General features: G+C 45.5%; 1 protein-coding gene across 5 annotated transcripts in view; it reads left to right on the forward strand.

Annotated features, from left to right (window-relative positions):
* Ccbe1 (collagen and calcium binding EGF domains 1) overlaps positions 1-15,352 on the forward strand; it is a 200,724-nt gene extending 185,372 nt beyond the window's left edge. For 3 of the 5 annotated variants that reach the window (XM_078029935.1, XM_078029934.1, XM_078029937.1), the window contains 5 exons: positions 4,318-4,438; positions 8,433-8,572; positions 8,661-8,874; positions 9,767-9,802; positions 11,387-11,571. In XM_078029935.1, coding sequence (XP_077886061.1) covers positions 4,318-4,438; positions 8,433-8,572; positions 8,661-8,874; positions 9,767-9,802; positions 11,387-11,430 — 555 coding nt within the window. In that variant the 3' untranslated portion in view covers positions 11,431-11,571. Of the gene's footprint in view, positions 1-4,317; positions 4,439-8,432; positions 8,573-8,660; positions 9,321-9,766; positions 9,803-11,386 lie in introns of all 5 variants that reach the window. The other 2 variants (XR_013429525.1, XM_078029936.1) reach the window with 2 other exon arrangements.
* The last annotated feature ends 3,584 nt before the right edge of the window (positions 15,353-18,936 follow it).

An 18,936-nucleotide genomic window follows, 5' to 3' on the forward strand; every position in this document is an offset into this window, starting at 1 on the left:
GGAGAGTGGATCATGATTCTGGAGGTGTTGATGGAGCACCTCCTGTGCCTGCCCCACAGTGGTCTGGAAAATGAGGAACATGAAACGGTATGGAATGAAGTCCTGCCTTAAATAAACATACTGTCCAATGGCACAAACGGGCCCACAATGTAAGTCGACCAGTAATGGCCAAAGGCAGTGGGCTGAATGGTCAAGCTCGCGGAGTCGCAGGTCCTGAGGTTTCAAAAGCCAGCAAACATGAATAGGCTGCTCTGCCTGCTCCGTCTGGTGCTGCCTCTGATGTCCGGTGCATTTGCAGCTTCCTTGCCACCTCGATCTATTTATTCCATAGAATAAACATTAGGATTGGTGGGAAGACTGATCCCAATATTAACGTGGCTAGATTTCTTGGCCAAATACATTAAAGTGGCTAGATTCCTTGGCCAAATATATTAATGTGGCTAGATTTCTTGGCCAAATATCATAGTAGCTAAGAGGCTATTGGGGACAATGGTAGGAACACAGATTCTGGGAGGCGAATGGCTGTATTTCCTTCCCCATCACTTGATAACTGTGAGACCCTGAGTTAGCTACTTAACCCTCTCTGTGCCTGAGCGCTATAAAAAGGGGATAAGTCACACCTGCTACATAGGATTTTTGTGATCAAATGAGTTAATATTTACAAAGGACTTAGTGCCTACCACCTAGAAAGAGCCCTGTAAATGTGTACCAAATAACTAACATTGGCATTCCTTAGAACTTTACAGGCAAGCCGGGCGTGGTGGTGCACGCCTGTAATCCCTGCAGCTCAGGAGGCTGAAGCAGGAGGATCGTGAGTTCAAAGCCAGCCTCAGCAAAGTGAGGTGCTAAGCAACTCAGACCCTATCTCTAAATTTAAAAAATTTTTAAAAAATAGGGCTGGGGACGTGGCTCAGTGGTCGAGTGCCACTGAGTTCAATCCCTGGTAACCCCCCCCCAAAAAAAAGACCACTTTATAGGCAGCATCTCATCAAGTTGTGACCAACAGCTTGGCGAGGTAGATCCTGTTATGAAGCTAATATAAGATTATAGTTTTACTGATTGGAATCCAGAGGAAACGGAGACTCTGCTTGCATTGCTACATAATTCTTTCTGAACAACCTGGTCCGGCAAGCCCATCTGCTGAGTTTGTACAGATAGTTGCCTCTAACACCAGAACCTGCACCTCCCACTGGTCTTACTGATGCACAGAGGAACTGAAGGGAACTGGAATGTGATTGCCCAGCAGGCTCAGCCAGGCTGTGGGGTCAACCTTTCCTCGCTCACCTCCAGTCACCATAACAAAGTGCAAAGCCTCCTGAGAGGGGTGCTGCGGAGCAGCTCCCAAGTCTCATCCCCAGCCTGCTTACAAAATTTTTAGTAGGAAGACGTGATTATCTGGTTCAAAGCTCTAGTTTTGTAGACGAGAGAAAAGCCTAGAAGGGTTAAAAAAATTATCTAAAGTCACTCAGCTACTTGGAAACACCCAGGAGCAAGTCCAGGCAGAGCATTTCCATTTTGTTAATGACAGTGACCAGACAGGGGCCCAGACACGTTAAAGGCATCAGCAGCTTAACCCTGGGGCACCCTTGTAGGTGGATGTGACAACCTCCTTTTTGATGGTGAGGAAATCGAAGTTCTGTGCCTTATCCCAAAACCTACAGATAGACTCATATTGCAATCTCAGCCCTGCCTCTGCCTAGTGCCAGAGGCCACTGCCGGAATTGACATTTCAGTGTCTTAGTTGGAAGCGGATAACAAAATTGGACCTGCATTCAGTATCCGTGTGGGGCCCCCCATCCTGCAGTTGGAGACTTGGGATCCCTTGCTTGTCGGTTCACTTCAGAGCCAGGAACACCCGTTTGCAGGTTGGAGCCGACTGTTGCTGAGATACCATGACACCGGCACTGTTTTAAATAAACCCCAGATCACAGGCATGTCCTAGCGGGAACTCTGAACCACGAGCCCTGGCCTGAAATTTTATGAAGATGACTTTCAGGTTGTACAAGATTGATTCCTACAGTTACTTCCACTGGATTCTGAATAATGATCATAGGGGAATTGAATGGGAGACATCTCAGCTGAGTGCCCTTCCTTACGTATTGCAAGGGAACACTAGGTCTTTTCAAAACGTGGAAGGCGGTGGGTAGGTAGTCCAGAGTCTCTTAGCTCGCAGACTTACGTAGCTGTCCATGCCCAAGGACAGGCTCCTAACTCCCTAGGAGTGTGTGCTCGGGAGCCCTAAGGATATCAAGGAGCCCATGGAAGACGATTTTGATGACTTTGAGTTCCCTGTCCCCAGAGCACCCTTGTACTTGAGCTAACTTCAGTCCTCTTGAAGTGCAGGACCAGTCCTGCCTTAAATAGGACAGCTGGGGAGGCCGGAGTGGGGATGGGCCCTGTTGACTCCAGGAGAGCCTGGCACCAGCTTTGTGGGGGTGTGAGGAAGATGGGGCAGGAACTACCCTATTTGCCTTGTGGCTGTCTTCCTCCTCCTCGCCATTAGTAGGGGTGTCACCAAGACGTCCTGTTGAGCTTTCCCATGGCCTCGTCTTGTAAACAAAATCTCAAGTGCTTTGTCACAGGGATAATGGAGGTTTGTGAGACAAGGGCAGTCACCTTACGAAGGGGCTGGAGGAACTCATTTTCCTTGATGTGTCAGGTAAAGGTTATGCCAAGGTGCAAACCACGTGACATAATGCTGCCTTTGTTGTAGGATGTCAGATTTCTTCCATGGTTAAGAATACCTGTCTGTGACTAAGAATCATCATCAGCTCTAAGGCTGTTTCAGGGCCCCAAACCCAGCAGGAGAATGAGATTGTGGCCCCACAAGTTCTTCAGAACTGGGCTTCATAATGGGAGCATGGTGGACACTGGGGCCAAATCTCCCTGCTCAGAAACCAGACTGAAGTCTTTCTGAAGCCAGGTGAGAGCTTCCTGGGCTGCACCTGAACTTGACTTGGGGTCTGCAGTATCTTGGGAGGAGGAGGAGGAAATCTCTGAGGAAGGGAGAAGTGACGAGCCTCTGTAGTTCAATCAGCATTTAAGTTTCTTCGTCCCAAGGTCATACTGCAGAGTTGACGTACGTTCCAGAAGGAGAATCTGGCACAACTTTTAACTTAGTGCTCTGCGCTGGTGTTGATCCCCACTGGACATGTTTTCACAGTGGCAGTCGGCCACCCCAATCATGCACTGGGATCAGGTACCCCTCGGAATATCACCCAAAGATGGGTTCAGAGCCTCAGAGCACATCAGAGGCTACGGATGGGATCAGTTGTGTGCATACGTGAACCTGCATTTCCCTCTGAACAGAGGGTCTTCAAGCAGGGCCTTGTCTTGGAGGATGGATGAAAATGCAAGATGCTTTGGAAAATGGTGGAAATGCCCCCTTTCTACAGAACTCTGGGATACAGAGAAGTGTTCTCCACTGGATCTTGCCTCTCTGGATTAGCTTCTTGGAGGATGAGACTAGGACCCCCACTTACCAAGCACTGTGCTCCCGACATCCACTTCCTGACTTATCAGCCCTAGAGGTAGAGCTCTGTCCCCTGTTCCATTTGCCAGAGAAGAAATGAATCTGTAGCCTTTGTTTTCAGCAAAGTTTTCATGGATCCACAGTGGGCCTGACCTCAAGATCGTTCATTCATGCAGTCCTCTGGCCTTTCCCAGACAGAATCATCAAAGACGGCAAGCAGCAAGGTGGATGTTAGGTCCTTGGGTCCCAGGCTGAGAATCCAAATGCTGTGCTTCTGTCACTCTCCAGTGAAAGGTTACCAAGAACAGGCATGGTCAAAGGGGTGGGGGGTTAGTCTCCACCTTTGAAATCAGTCACCACTTCCCACGTGTGCTGAAGGTCAGCCCTGAGTGTGTGGGTGAACCATCAGGCACTTTCTCGGTCCTGGCTCCCAGTGCTGAGTATTCTTTAGGGACACAGACCTTTGGAACCTATGAACTAAGCGTGGAGCCTGGCACATAGGAGATCAATAAAAGTTTGAGCCCACTAACAAAAGTTTGAAGTAAATTAACAAATTGGAAGTATGAACCATGAAGGTTCTGGTCACTGAGGGGGATGATGGGCACTCATCACACCTTCGCAATCAGGCATCTATCTGGGTTCACCACTGACTAGCTGAGGGAGCCCATGCAAGCTGTTCACGTTGGAAGTCCCCTAGGCTGAGAAGGAATTCTTCAGTCCCTATGAGTTTGAACTAGAAAACAATCCAGGTAAGGCTTCACGGCCTCTGCACACAACCCAAGAGCTGGGAGTCTCTCTCAGTGGGGCTGCTGTTTTCTGACCTGGGTTTCCTCTTCCCTTTGCAGATTGCACTGCTCCCTAACAGTGCCGCTGAGCTGGGCAAGTATATCACTGGTGACAAAGTGCTGGCCTCCAACGCCTACCTTCCAGGACCACCTGGCCTGCCTGGAGGCCAGGGCCCTCCCGGTGAGTGTGGAGAAGGGCCCAGGAGGCTGGTGGAGTGGCCAGCAGAGGCCTCCCAAGAGCTCATTTAGCTCACGGGTCACTGGGAAGCAGAATTGTGTCCAGGGAACTGCCACTAGCCTGTGCGAAGGGGGCGTCAGGAGATGGCCTGTCGGCCTGAGAAACCCTTAGAACTGATAGTCGTTTGGGAAGGAAGGGTGGTTGTCTTGAGATGGGTTAAGATGCCTCAAGATCATTTTAGAAACAACTGAGGAAAAAAAATTGAACTTTATTAAGGGAGAAAATTTAACATATGCAAGAATAGAAAGGTCTAATCACTGTGGCCAGCTTCGTTTCTTCTATCCCTTAGTTCTTTCACCTTCCTGTATTACTTAATACATTTACATCTAAGTTCACTGTTACATCTATTTCTCCTTGGAAGTGGACGTTGATATATTCAATGAATAAAATGCACTCAAGTTATAACTGGGTGAGCTTTGCAAAACTTGGTTGCACCCTTGTACCAAGGCCCTGTCATTCCAGAAAGATCCTTTGAGGCTACTTGCAGTCGGTACACTCTCCAGATCAGGGTATCCACTGACCTGCTTTCCTCCAGTGCAGTTGGCCTGTTGTGGGACTGCATGTCAGGAGAGTCCTGGAGCTTATGTTCTTTTTTCCTGGCTGCTTTCACTCAGCATATAGTTTTGGAGGTTTGTCTTTATTAATTCAATGAAAATCCAGAATGTCCTCTCATTGCATTAGGAACCACACAATGAAAACTTCAAAATAGTATGTGTGATATTTTATGAGGCCATCCAGAGATCAATAGTTTTTTTTTCCTTAGCAGTAAAGGAAATTTAGTATTAGGAAATCATTTTTTAAATATTTATTAGGTGTAGATGGACACAATGCAGTGCCTTTATTTTTATGTGGTGCTAAGGATCGAACCCAGGTCCCACTTGTGCTAAGCGAGCGCTCTACCGCTGAGCCACAATCCCAGCCCCTTAGGAAATTATTTAAACCACTATATCCCTGGTCATCATTGCTTAATAGGGTGCTTGGTGTTAGGAATGACCTCCTGACATCCTAATCAGAAGGACAAGACACACACAGTGGGTGCAAACTGAATGAGTATCCACTTGCCAAGAGATAAGAATATGATGCTTCCTGCCGTGGAAGTTCAAAGGAGAGATTACCATAGCCCAGAGCAATCTGGGCCTTGGGGGTTTGACCTGCACACAGAAGATGGGTAGAATTTGTCCAAGCCAAAGGGACATGGGAAAGTTTTAAGTTGGAAAGTCAGCAAGAACCAGCTCAGTGTTATTCCAGAAGGATTTTTCTCCCTGCTTGGGTCTTGGTCTTCTGGTTTCTATCAGGCGCTCTGGGCCTCCATCTGTGCAGAGCAGAACTGGCCCAGGACTTCAGTTTATCATCTTGTTCATTCCCTTTGCCTGAGGTTCTCCAGGTCACAACAGAGTTTCCTCCAGATGCCTCACGCAGCAGTCTATTGTGCCCTAAGCAGACTGGGGCGGGGGGGGGGGGGTGGTTCTCCTTATAAACAGATTTCTTGCAGTGTTTCCCATCCCTCTATTAGAGAATGCTCCTGCTTGGCTTCCCGGGAAGAAGGTCATCCCAGGCCAGTGTACACAGCGCTATGAGGGACAGATTGGCTGGCAGTTTTCTTAATATATGAGTTGCTAGCTCTCTTCTCCAGCTCTGCCATCTGGTTTTCAACATGTTTTGAGCTGTCCAGGGTCCTTGATGGAGCATGGAGTGATTGAGGATGAGTGAGCTTTCGCAGTAGACCAGGAGAACTGCATGGAGCTTTTTCAGGGGGAATGGCCCACTCTTACTTCCAGTGTTTGTGATGCTCTTTATTGGGATGTGTTAGGGCAGCTGGGAAGCTAATAGGATTTCTCTAAGTGAAAGTCCAGTCTATTTCCTGGAGCACCAACACAGGGCAGCACCCTGGGTCAGAATCCTTTGGCTTTGGTGGTAAGGGGGTGGCCCCTTATGAAGTGCCAATCACTTGTGCCAAAGGCTGAATTGTTGTTCAGGTTTTAGTTCTTGTTTTCAAACTAAAGCCAGAAATTTGTGGTTTTATATGAAATCTCAAAATTTTTAAATATAAGTGTTTAGACATAATAACACATAGAAAAACATGGGTAGTGTGTGTGCACATACATTATATACACACACTACATATTCACACATTGCACCAAAAGTATAATAGTGTGTGGTGAGGCAAGCAGATAATTCTCTTACAGTGAAAGAGTATTTGTGATGTTTTTGGAGGTCAGTGGTATAATGAGTTTGAATTTTACACCAAGGGGAATTAGTGTAGGGTTTTCTTCTCGGGCATCAGTGACACATAGCCTGTTTGCTCTACCGTTTGAGGATGCTCTGTTTTGCTTTTTGCTTCCTCCGTTTCATTTTGGATAATTTCTGTTGATATAACTGAGTTTCCTGGTTCTTTTCTCAGCTATGACTGGCCTGCTGAGTGTATCCAAAAAAAAGTTTCATCTCTAATATTGTGCTATTTCCATTTAACCATTTTTTTCCTCTCGCTTCCATCTTCTCCACTGTCCTGTTTAACAGATAATCATTGTTATTTTAAAGTCCCTGATAATTCCAACATCTGGATCACCTCTGAGTCTGGCTCTGCTAATTGTTTTGTTGACAGTGCTTGTTTTGCTTTTGCTTTTTAAACATGTGCCTCAATTATTGATTGAAGGCTGAACATAGTTTGTGGGGAGAGTAGAAAAAAGTAGAGTAGACTGCTACATAGTAATTACTTCTTGTGACTGACACCCTCTTTTGTCTGGTTGCCAGTAGGGAGTTGAATCAGTCTAAGGAGCAATTGAGCCGATTTTTCGTTTTGTTGTCACTCGAGTTATCCTCCGTGTTTTGTCATATTCAAGCTGTCCAGTTCCTCCTATGGGGGTATATTGTTCCCTGATGCTTAGAGGGGGCTGAGGATGCCAGCAGGTTGCTGTTTGTACTCCCCTGTTGGCAGCTCCTGCCCATTCTCGACACCCTTCAGTGGGAGACCTCTGGGCTCAGTACCTTCCATGCTAGAGTTGTGGGAGGAGAGAACATCTTCAGATCTCCAGGTCCCTCTGTAATCCTAACCCTGACCTGTGCACCTGAGCCTAGAGGTGAGATGCTCTTCGCCACACTCATCCCCAGTGTGCCTTGTATGGGGGCAAACCTTGCACAGGAAAGCACTTCCCACCCCTCAGGAGCAGGGGATGTCTGTCCAGGGCCCACAGGAGGGCAAGTTGGCTGCCTCACCTCAGAGGCTTGAGGCTTTTGCACCAAAAGGTTGAAAGTGGGAAAGTTGCACAGTAGGAGTCTAGAAATAAAATGCGTAGAGAAGCATAAAAAATGGTGAAGAGCATACAAGGCTGGTGGAAAGTAGAGGGAGCCTAGCTGTGAGGCAAGAGTTGAGACGAACATAAAAAGCCAAAGGCCCAACAGATGAGTTTTAACACTCACTGTGCATGAGACACGATGCATAGTAGCATATATGTATCTAAAATCTTGTTAAATGAGATTTCTATGAGGAAGATTTCTTGAGAAATGAGAAACTGAGTTCCAAAGAGCTCCAGCAACTTAAGGATTCAGTATAGGGCTCTCTGATGGCAAAACCTGTGCTTGCAATGACTGTCCAGAGGTGGTAGCCACTGCCCTACATGATAGACAGGTTGGGAGCACAGACTGTTAGTGGTAAATTGGGTAGGAGCAGGTAAGGAGGGTGTGGAAATGGGGTTATTCTAGGAAGACACTCAGGTTTCTGATATGAGTGGACGGGTGACTGGTGGCCCATAAAAGAGGAAGGTAGGGAAGTCACTTTTGATCAGGTTAAGTTTAAAATTCCCAGGGGACAACTTCATGGGCAGGCGTGTCAGAAGGCAAAGAGAAATGGCTGAAGCCTGGGCTCCTGGACACGCTCCGCAGCCAGAGCCCCTTGTCGTCCTCTGAGGCTGAGCACTAATGAGCTGTTCTTTGATTGCAGGTTCACCAGGACCAAAGGGGAGCCCAGGCTTCCCAGGTATGCCGGGCCCTCCTGGGCAGCCCGGCCCCCGGGGCTCAATGGGACCCATGGGACCGTCTCCTGATCTGTCCCACATTAAGCAAGGCCGGAGGGGCCCTGTGGTCAGTATCTTATCAGAGATCCACTTAGCGCTAGGGAGAGGTGTCCCATACTCTTTCCTCCTGTTAAACCTTATCCTGTGTTTCTTAGGGTCCTCCGGGAGCACCAGGAAGAGACGGTTCTAAGGTAAGTCTTCTGAGTGGTCCTGACAAGCCGGAGCTCTGTTCCCACCTACTCCACAGGCATCGAACAGCTCCACCAGCGCCACTTACCACCCCACGGAGAGATGGCAAAGTTGACACACAGGTGGACAGGTTGAGCGTTCCAAACCCCAATTCCAAAACGCTGCAAAGTCGGAAACTTCGTGAGCACTGACAGAAAGCTCCCCAAATCCTAGATTTTAGTATTAGATTTTCAGATTAAGAAAGTTCCAACCAGTAAAGTCTGTGCAAATATTCCAAGATCTGAAAAATTCCATAATGGGAAAATCTTCTGATCCCAAGCATTTCAGATAAGGGATAACTAACTCCATCTGTACTTTGCCCCCAATGCTAGGAACAAAAAAATAAGAAGTTTTCTTTTTTTTCAATATTTATTTTTTAGTTTTAGATACACAATATCTTTATTTTTATGTGCTGCTGAGGATCGAACCCAGTGCCTCACGCGTGCCAGGCGAGCGCACTACCACTTTTGAGCCACATCCCGAGCCCCAGAAGCAGTTTTCTTAACATGTAGAACCAACCCTAAAATCAAGAACCACCACCACCACTCCTGAGACAGATGACCTCTGTATTTCAGTGAGCCTCGTTTGTGAGCATTACATGTTTTCTCATTAACCAGTATTGTTTCGTAGGATGGTTTTTTGTGGGTCCCCATTTCTTTAGATGTTTGAGTCAACCAAAGGAGTTCCATTCTGTGTAGATGGGTGGCTTCACTTTTGAGTTGTCACATAAAGAACTGGCATGCATTACTGGAGTTTGCTGCTCCAGGCACTGCTTCCAATTACGGTTGTTCCTCTTGATCTGGTTTGAAAATATATGGCTCTGGGGGAAATCGGCATGAGTGATACTTGACCCAAGAAGTTCTATTCAAATAAATGATCCAGAGTCTGCTTCAATCGTATATTTGAAAGTTTCCTGTAGAAAAACTTTTTTTTTTTTTCATGCATGGAGACGATGATGGGTGAGGGTGTCTAGGTAGTGTGGGGGTGGCATCCATGTGGTCCAGAATGCTAATGCTGGCCTTTCTGTTTTTAGGGGGAGAGAGGAGCACCTGGGCCCAGAGGGTCTCCAGTAAGTGGCACTTACTCTTTGTCCTGCTTCCCCAGTGAGTGTTCTCGGGGATGCAGCTCTTGTCTTAAAAGTCTGTAAGTAGGTCTTAGTAGCAAACTGCAACTGGCCCTAAGACTGACCAGGGCTCTGTGGTTAGGCCAGGAAGCCTTTAGCAGATGATTTGGATTTCTTTTTTTAAATTGGCTTTCTGTTGTTACTTTTTCTTTTATTGTAGCTAATTTCCATATAGAATGTCTTCCTTTAAGCCCAGGATGTCATGAGTCTATGTCCAAGTATATTATAAAATATTTCAAGGGACTGGGATAGACATCCGTGGGCTAGACTAACTTGGAACACTTGAGTGTAGCCACTGCTGCAGTCACAGCAGCCCCCTCCCAGAAGTGCAAAGACAGGGCTGTGCTTGAGACCTGAGAATAAATTAGACACATACACGTACAGTGTCTGGAGGTTAAGTGTGAAGATCAGTAACACCCAAAAGTAGAGGAAATGTGTTGTTTCTGAAGACAGACCAGGCACAGTGGCCACGGAAGTAGGTGGTCTGGGTCCCTTCTCTGCTCTCCTACCTGTTAGCATTCTGAACATAGGCATGTCACGTGGCATTGGGTGTTCATTCCCTCACCTGTGTGGTGCCAGTTAGTGGGGTTTGATCTGCCACCTGCCAAGTGGTTATTTTGAGGGTCAGGGGGATACTGCAGTGTAAGGGCTGCCATTAAGCTGCTATCTGCAGTCACAACTGCCATTGGGGTGGTGGTGAGTGGGGAGTAAACAATTTTACCTTTAAGCCTCCAATAAGTCCAGAATATATATGTTTGTACACTTTTTTTTCTCTTGCCTTACCCACAACACTGCATGGAAATTAAGGCATAATGTTATATAATGATAAAAAAATATTTTATAGAAAAATGAGGAAGCTTTGTTTTGGTCTTTCCTGGTCAATGAGGAATTGGTATCTTTATACTTTCAGCTTCATTTAGTTTGGAGTCAGTCATAAAGGTCTTCATGATTTCATGTTTAAAAAATGAATAATGGCTAACAATTTTTGAAACTTTATTATGCACTAAGCCCTTCATTAATTCATTTAAATCTTTACCTATGAACCCCTGAAAACCTGTGAAATTGGGACAATTATTGTCCTTACTTTACGGATGGGGAACACAGAAACCCAGAGAAATGGAGTAATTTGCCCATGATCCTACGGGTTATGAGGGGCAGAGCTGGGATTCCAGCCCAACAGAATCCCAACCGCTTAATCACTATTCTCATGCCTTCACGTATATTTCCCATATTTATTTGGAAAATTACCTAAGAAGGTTATTCTTACGTTCGTTCATCTACCAGATTGGGTGTAGCCTAGAGTTAGGAGAGATGAATATGTCACCAGCGCTTATCAGTGAGAGATGGGGGGTTAGAGGATAGTCCCCAGGGTCACAGGCTACCCTCAGAGTCTGTACACTTACTCCACTGGGGGAGCAGTTACCACAGGTAGTTGCCAGCAAGCACCAGGACCAGCAGATCTCGGAGCCACAGGCATCACCACTCGTGTCCATTTGTAAACTGCAACTGTGATTCCTCCCACCTGCACAGGGACCCCCAGGGTCTTTCGACTTCCTGCTGCTGATGTTGGCTGACATCCGCAATGACATCACTGAGCTGCAGGACAAGGTGTTCGGGCACCGGACTCACTCTTCAGCAGAGGAGTTCCCCTTACCTCAGGAGTTTTCCAGCTACCCAGAGAGCATGGACTTTGGCTCTGGAGATGACCATCCCAGGAGAACTGATGAAGCCAGGGACTTTCGTCCATAGCACGTCCCACAGCTTCGCCCCAACGCAAGAGCAATGGAGGAAAAAACCACTGGAGGCCTAGAAAGGATATTTTCATCTTCTTTACTCTTGCCCTGCTTTCTCCCTACTCTTCTTCAAACACTCTTTTCAGAGTGCCCCACTGGACCTGCTAAAGACACGAGATGGCTTTACATACTATTCAGTCAGTATGGTGGTCTGCATTGGGACTTTTCTTTGAAATTTCAGGAACATTTGGGTTTTCTGAGTTAACTCCTCCCTAACACCCTAAAATTGGGCAGAATATTTAAGAGGGAAAACAGCAGGGTGAGCTTTAGAGAATGTGAGGCTAATTTTTAAAAATTGTGTTCAAAATAGACTAGACCATTCTTCCTCCAGTATCAAAATTGGGACTCTTCATTCAAAAAGGGTGGCGAGGACATATAGATGTACCTTAGTGGATAATTCTTTTTCCCCATGATTCTAATAGATTTTATTCTATTGTTATTCAACCTCATTTCCCAAGTTTGATTATAGAAAGAGAATTAAGGAGTAGAGATTAGGGAAGATAGAGAAGAATTACTACTCCTAGGTTACCACACTTTAAAATTTAAATGATTGAGTACATGCCATGCTTATCTAGGAAAATCCTACTAGCAGAAAGTTATTTGACTGTAGGAATAAATCCCCTTTTCCAAAGACAATGAAATGCCCTGATTCACATTGGAACAATGAGCTCCTGGTGCCAGAACATCTTAAGCTATTTGATCAAAAGTGTGGTCCAGCTCCATAAACCACAGCTTATTTATTAAATGAGGTGACCAGAGGCCTTCAGGTGCCATTAGGCTGTGATCCAGGCTGAGTCATTGAACAGTGGGGCTTGAGGCTGGAAGATCGTCCCTGGTGTAAGTTGTTGGCAAAGGGACAGGGACCCCACTGAAGCCCTGTCGGCCAGTGCAGAAGGTAATGGGCTCTTCTTGGACATTAGAAGTCCTTGCCTAGAACCAGCCAAACTTGCCAACATGCCGAGAGTCACTCTGTTGAGATGATGGGAAGGGGAAATAAATGGTTTTCCTTACTTGACAGAAATTTTCTTCCTGATATTCCCATTTTTCCTTAGGTTTTCCCTAATTGAGTCTAAATTGCGGTTCTTTCGGCCGCCTTGTATATTTTCCCTCAGGAATGTGGGAAGCAGTTTATAAAGAGGTACCTTTCCCGGCTTCTCGTGAAGTTGTAGTGTTTTCAGAGCACTCTGGGTCCCAGGGGGAAGCGTGTTCCCAACAAGGCTGTCTTTGGAGCCCTGGGCACCAGGAGCCAGAGCCCAGCAGGAGGACCCGCCCCATCCTGACAGCACAGGGCCGCACGTGGTGTCGGCAGGCAGCCTGCAGGTTTCTGAAGATGGACTTTTCTCCTGGGACACGCAGAATGGCTTCTTCGCTACCTCTTCAGGAGAACTCCGCCCTTACGTTGATCAGACTCACGTTTGTCCACATTGGGGTCTCCCACTTTCCATCCTGCTATGAACCCTTGCGTTCATCTCTGAGCAGTTTGTGTCGTGCTTTTGTCCATCTCTTCTCAGCCTACGACTCTTACCTCTGCTGTGGTGACACCTTGTTGGAAGACGGTCACTGTCGTTGGGTTTGTGTGCCGCTTTCCAGGTATCTTCCTGAAGAACGCAGGGAAGGGGCTCTGCCTGCAGATCTCGGGTAGCATTAGTCTTTCTTCCCTCTTCGCCACTGTGAGGAATCGGGACTGCGGCTGTGTTGAGAATTGGAATCGCCACAGTGGCTGCATCTTTTACAAACACTTGGCTGCACTGTTTCTTAATCTGGCCAAATCCCTTGACAGTCCACTAGCATTTTCAAGGTGAAGGCAAATGCACTTGGGGTGCATTTTTCTATCTCTTCCGCCTTAAGTCTCTCTGACCCTCATCACAGAGAACTTCATCATTCAGAGGCTCATGAAGAGATCGACTGTCCCTCTGTTCAGTCCCACCTGGGATACGTTTAAAGTTTGCTTGTGCAACTGTGTTTAAAGGGTGCAGCTTAAGAATTTAAGAACCAATAAAACTAAATACAGGTCCTTCTTTACTTTTTTAAAAACGTGAGGATTTGGGGGCTAGGGATGTAGCTCAGTGGTGGAGTAATTCATCTAGAATGCCTGGAGTTTAAGCCCAGCATTTTGTTACCTTTGCTGGTTTTTTGACAGCAAACTGTTTAGAAATGTAATCCTTATTGTCAAATGCTAATAAAATGCAGTGTTTGACCAGAGACAAGGATAATATATTTAAAAAAGAGCTGAAAATCATAATGTCTGGGATTTGAGTATTCAGGATGATGATCTCCAGCAAAACACAATAGCCTATATTTTATAATCTTGATGGGCTAGACCAGATCAACTTAGAAAATCAATAATCCTCAACTTCAAAACTTGGACACTATGAAACTATGTACTCTGTGCCCAAATTGTGTTTTTAAAGATAAGACTTCATAAGGTATTGTTATTTCTAATGTCTTTTAGGTATGGATTCTTAAAGTTTCACTAAGACTTCTCAAAGTCAAATAGAAAGGCCTTTTTTTAAATGGAGGTAAAAATTTGTCTGTTTTACTAAATTACTTCATGTTCCATGGGAGGAAGAGATCTTTGTACATTTCCTTGACCCAAAAGTGTTGCCATCAATTTTTTTTTTTTTTGCATCATAATTAAGGGTTTAGAATAGGGCTGTTTCATGTGTTCCCTACTTTTGGAAAACAATGGGAATTTTAAATATTGTAAACTAAAAGGCAAACCCTTGTAACTATTTTAAGGAAAACTCCCTCCCTAATTCCAGAGGGAGAAATGTTTTCTTATGCCAAAAAGGAGTGGGGTACCAGGAAATGCTGGCATTTCTTGCCTTCCATGTCAATCTCAACACCTGCTAGAGTTAACTGACCAGAGTTGTGTCTATTGTGAGTCCCTGAAGCCTGACAGGTAAACAGATGTTGATTGGCATGGTGTGGGAGGGGGAAGTCTAACCTGACCAGATACCACATGCAGAGCACCCTGGTTGCTCACCTTCCCTTTCCAAAGTTCATGACCACCTTGGCCCTGGGATAGCCACTGCCAGGCACGCAAGGAACAGCTAGACGTGGCCAGACACCAGGTTTCTGTGTTCTCAGGCGGCCATTCTCCATCGCATCTGGGGCATCCCACCCCTCCACCTACCCATCCCAGCTGCCCCACAGAGCCAGTCTAAGCAGCCTCCTTCTACACACTGATCTTCCAGGCTCCCTTCCTGCAAAGGAAAGTTATTTGCAGAAATCTAGGCCAAACAATTAGTGGAATAAAGATGTCTAAAGTTATTTATCATAAATTCAGGGAAATTGATGAAATTTTTCCTGGCAGAGTCAACATGGATGTTTCACAACAAATCAAAATAGTTTTCCATTTGGAAAAGTGACCATGATTGTTAAAGCATAAAATCATGGGCTTTAGCTGATCATTCTACAAATGTTTCCACTTTAGGGAAATCATAGGAAAGTACCCGTTTACTACACATCCCTCAGGGATCTTGGAGGTATTTGTTAGATTACCAAATCAAGTACCCCGAGGAATCCCATGTGTGTTGTGAATTTGTTTTTATTTCCCAGTGACGAGTCATACATACTGCGGTAACCCTGTTCATTATTTATATCAGGTCATGTAACAAGCAAATATTCAATAGTTATGGATGTGATACTATGAAGTATTTTGTATGATTGTATATACTTAATAACAAAGTTATTTTTCTTATGTGGCTCTACTGTGTTTTGTCCTGAAACTCGGTCCTGCAAAAGGAGTCATACTTTTACCAGACGAATCCAGGAAGATGGAGAGGTGCATTGCTCAAGAGCTGGAATCTGAACTCTGGGCCTACCACTTCCTGGGGTCCTGGGTGTGGTCCAAGTCTAAACCAAGGTCTGAAAGACCAGCTTCCACTGAATCTGGGTGTCGGAGGCCCGTTTCTCAGAGGTATGGATCATCTGGATTCCCCCGGGGTGGGATTTTCAGAGCGACTCTCTGAGAAATCATTGGGGTGCCTTAGGAGCTCACAATAAAGAGGCCTGAGCACTGACGACAAACTCATCAGGGTTTACTGGAGAGTACGCACACTCATGCATACAGCACTCATTAAGGTTTAAGAAATCTAAAATCTGAAGGGTAAGACAGGCTAGAGACCCAGGGATGAATTGATGCCATAGTTCAAGTCCAAAGATAGCCTGCTGGCAGAATTCCTTTTTTGTGGTGCTAAGGGATTGAACCCAAGACCTCGTGCATTGCAGGCAAGCACTCTACCACTGAGCCACACCCCCACCCTCAGAATTTCCCCTTGAGGGAAGTCTACCAAGGCCTTCAACTGATTGGTTTAGGTCCACCCACGTTATGATGGGTGCTCTGTTAAAGTTGATTTAAAATATAAATCTTAGTGCTGTGGCTTGGTTGGTAGAGCGCTCGCATCGCATGTGCAAGGCTGTAGGTTCCATCCCCAGCACTGGAAAAAAATAAACCCCCCACTAATATCTCAAACTCATTCACAGAAATACCTAGAAGATTTGACCCAATGTGTGAATACTGCGGTCTAGCCAGGTTGATGCCCAAAATTAACCATCACAATATATATTGGTATCTTTAAAAAATTTGAGTGGAGTGATGGAGGTGGGGAGAAACCTCACCAACACAAGTAGAGATCTGAACAAAGCGAGAGGTGGGCCATGTTGTATTGGGAGAAAATGGTTCACACAGATGCTAGCAGAACCCCAAGATGGACCTGCTTGGTGTGCTCAAGGAGTAGCAGTAGGGTCAGAGTGTCCAAAACAGATTGAAGGAAGGGAAGGATGTGCCTTGGAGATGCAGCCAGAGGATAGGTGGGCCTCAAGACCCTGAGTTAGAGCTTTGCATCTCCTAATGGACCCTGGAGGGTTTTCCAGAGGATGGGGATGGAGTCCCAGAAACCCCTTCCGAGACTCTGGAAGCAATGTACTTACTGTCCCTCTGAGAACTTGCTGCTGGTTTATCTGCTGCTTTACCAGACCAGAGGCGTTAGGAGTAGGTGCTTTGTTTATCTCTCTTGAATTCCTGGCATCTTCCACAATTCCCAGCGTATAGTAAGAGTTGAATGATTATTTGTATAATGAATTGATTGAATTAGCATTTAATTTTTTTTTCACAGAACTCTATAAGGTGGGTATCATTGTTCTCCCCAATGTGTATATATCCTGAGAAGATAAATTGCCCCATATCACAGAGCTAAAACATCTATGATGGACAAAGGCATATTTCAGAATAGACACTCACCCTATCAGTTTAATCCATAAGACACCGGTAGCCCCACATTCTCTCCCCACTTTGAAATCACTGAACAGACCTCTGTAGGACAGGTCATAAGGGGGAAAATGGCTTACCACCATTCAGTGTTTTAATTTACACTGGGTTGACAGCCCTTCTGACCTTCTGCTCAGAGGTGACTGACAAATGCATAGTAAACTACTAAGGGCATCTTTTTTATTCCTCCAGTGGAAAAGAAAATGAAAGCATAACTTTAGCTAAACTAAAACAGTTACATTAGCTATGGCCCAAAAAGGACTTGGAGTCAGGACTCCAAATGGGAAATAGATGAGCAAGTTAATAACAGGAAACATGCAATTGTTCAGAGCTTGTTCTAGATGGCATACTCCAATAGTCCTTTTGGGGTGGTCAGTGGATAGCTTCTTGCAAAGCTTTGTGCTACCCATGAAGGAATATAGGACGCATGTTTTAGTTCAGGTGCCTGCACCAGGGCTGAGTTACCAAGCTACAGGTATTGGTCAGATGGGTAAACTTGATTGAAGGGTAATAAAGCACAGTCTGTCTTGGAATAACCAAGCCTGATTATTAGATCAGCAATTTTCAAATGTTTACAACTGTGACCCACTGGGAAAATACAGTTTACACAATGACCAACTCCCAGCACACATCTATGTAACTGAAGAACAACTCACAATATTTAGTCTTAAAATATAGGATGCTCTGATGTCTTCCTCTGCCATCAGACTATTTTTTAACTCATCACCACCACTAAATTAATTGTATAACTTGATAGTGGCAGCCCATAGCAAAAATCACTTGGCTAAATCAATAATTCTCTAACTCCATGGTATATATGAGTCATCTGATGAATTTATAGAAATGAAGATTGATTCAAGGGGCTTGAGATTTGCATTCTAACAAGCTCCCAGATGATATGGATGCTGCTGTTTTCAGAATCGAGTTCTGATTAGAAGAGACTTATTTTTCCCGTGAGAGTTTCTGCTCCGTACTCAAGATGTGAGCAGTCAAAATTAAAATGGACGTGAGTCAGGAATTCAAATATGAGTACTATATATCAATTATTCAGTTGCTGGGTCTACCACATTTTTAAAAACAGTTGGGCTTCTGTCCATAGGTTGTATGTCCTTGGATTCTACCATCTGTGGATTTAAAAATGTTCAGGGAAAATTGTACTGAGCATGTGCAGACTTTTCTTGTCATTTTCTAAACAGTGTGACAGTTGACATAGCATTTACATTGGACTGGGTCTTATAACTAATCTAAAGCACATAGGTTTTACGCAAATATGCCCTGAGGATATTGAGGGTGAACTATGGATTCTTTAGAAAATGACACTTTCAAAAATGCCACCAGTAAGACTTCCCCAGAGTATTTTTGCAGGAATCAGGTTGATAGCCAGCTAAGGGGAAAGATGATATCTGGAAGGAAAATGGGAAGGCAGAAAACACAATGGGCTTGGCCCACTTTCTTGGCCCCCTCCAGCCAGGGCCATAGCCTTGCTACGGATGCTAAGATTTTGGAGCTGGTTCCCAGATAGGAGGGAGGGCAGAGATGAAGCCCATGCCTCAGGTTGGACCCTGTGACGCTGGACTCACCAATTTTTCTGTCTGGTGGTGGTCTCCCCAGCATCTGTGGTGGTTCAAGTACTTCTGATTCTTCCCCGTTTCTGGCCAGGTGACAACTTATATTTTGAATTCCCACTTCTCCAGCCTATTTCCTATGGCTTTTTATCCTCCTCTGTCTCTAACATCACTGCAAACCACACCGGGAATGGGGGCTGAGGAGGAAAATTATGAAACCAGAAGGAAAGTTGTACTGATAGTCATATTCTGCGTTAGTTTTTGTGAAGTATGAGGATGGAACAGTTTCCAAAGTCAAGTTTAGTTGGTCTTCTCGCAGCAACCCTTGGGCGAGCGTGCTTGGCTGTTTCCCCTCAGTGTCCTAGGAATGTCCTGTACCAGCCTGACTCATCCCGGAGACAGCTGTGCACCTCTGTCCCCCAGAGCTCTGAGGAGAACACACAGTATCCT

The sequence above is a fragment of the Ictidomys tridecemlineatus genome, chromosome 13, assembly GCF_052094955.1.
Source record: "Ictidomys tridecemlineatus isolate mIctTri1 chromosome 13, mIctTri1.hap1, whole genome shotgun sequence".
Taxonomy (NCBI): Eukaryota; Metazoa; Chordata; class Mammalia; order Rodentia; family Sciuridae; genus Ictidomys; species Ictidomys tridecemlineatus.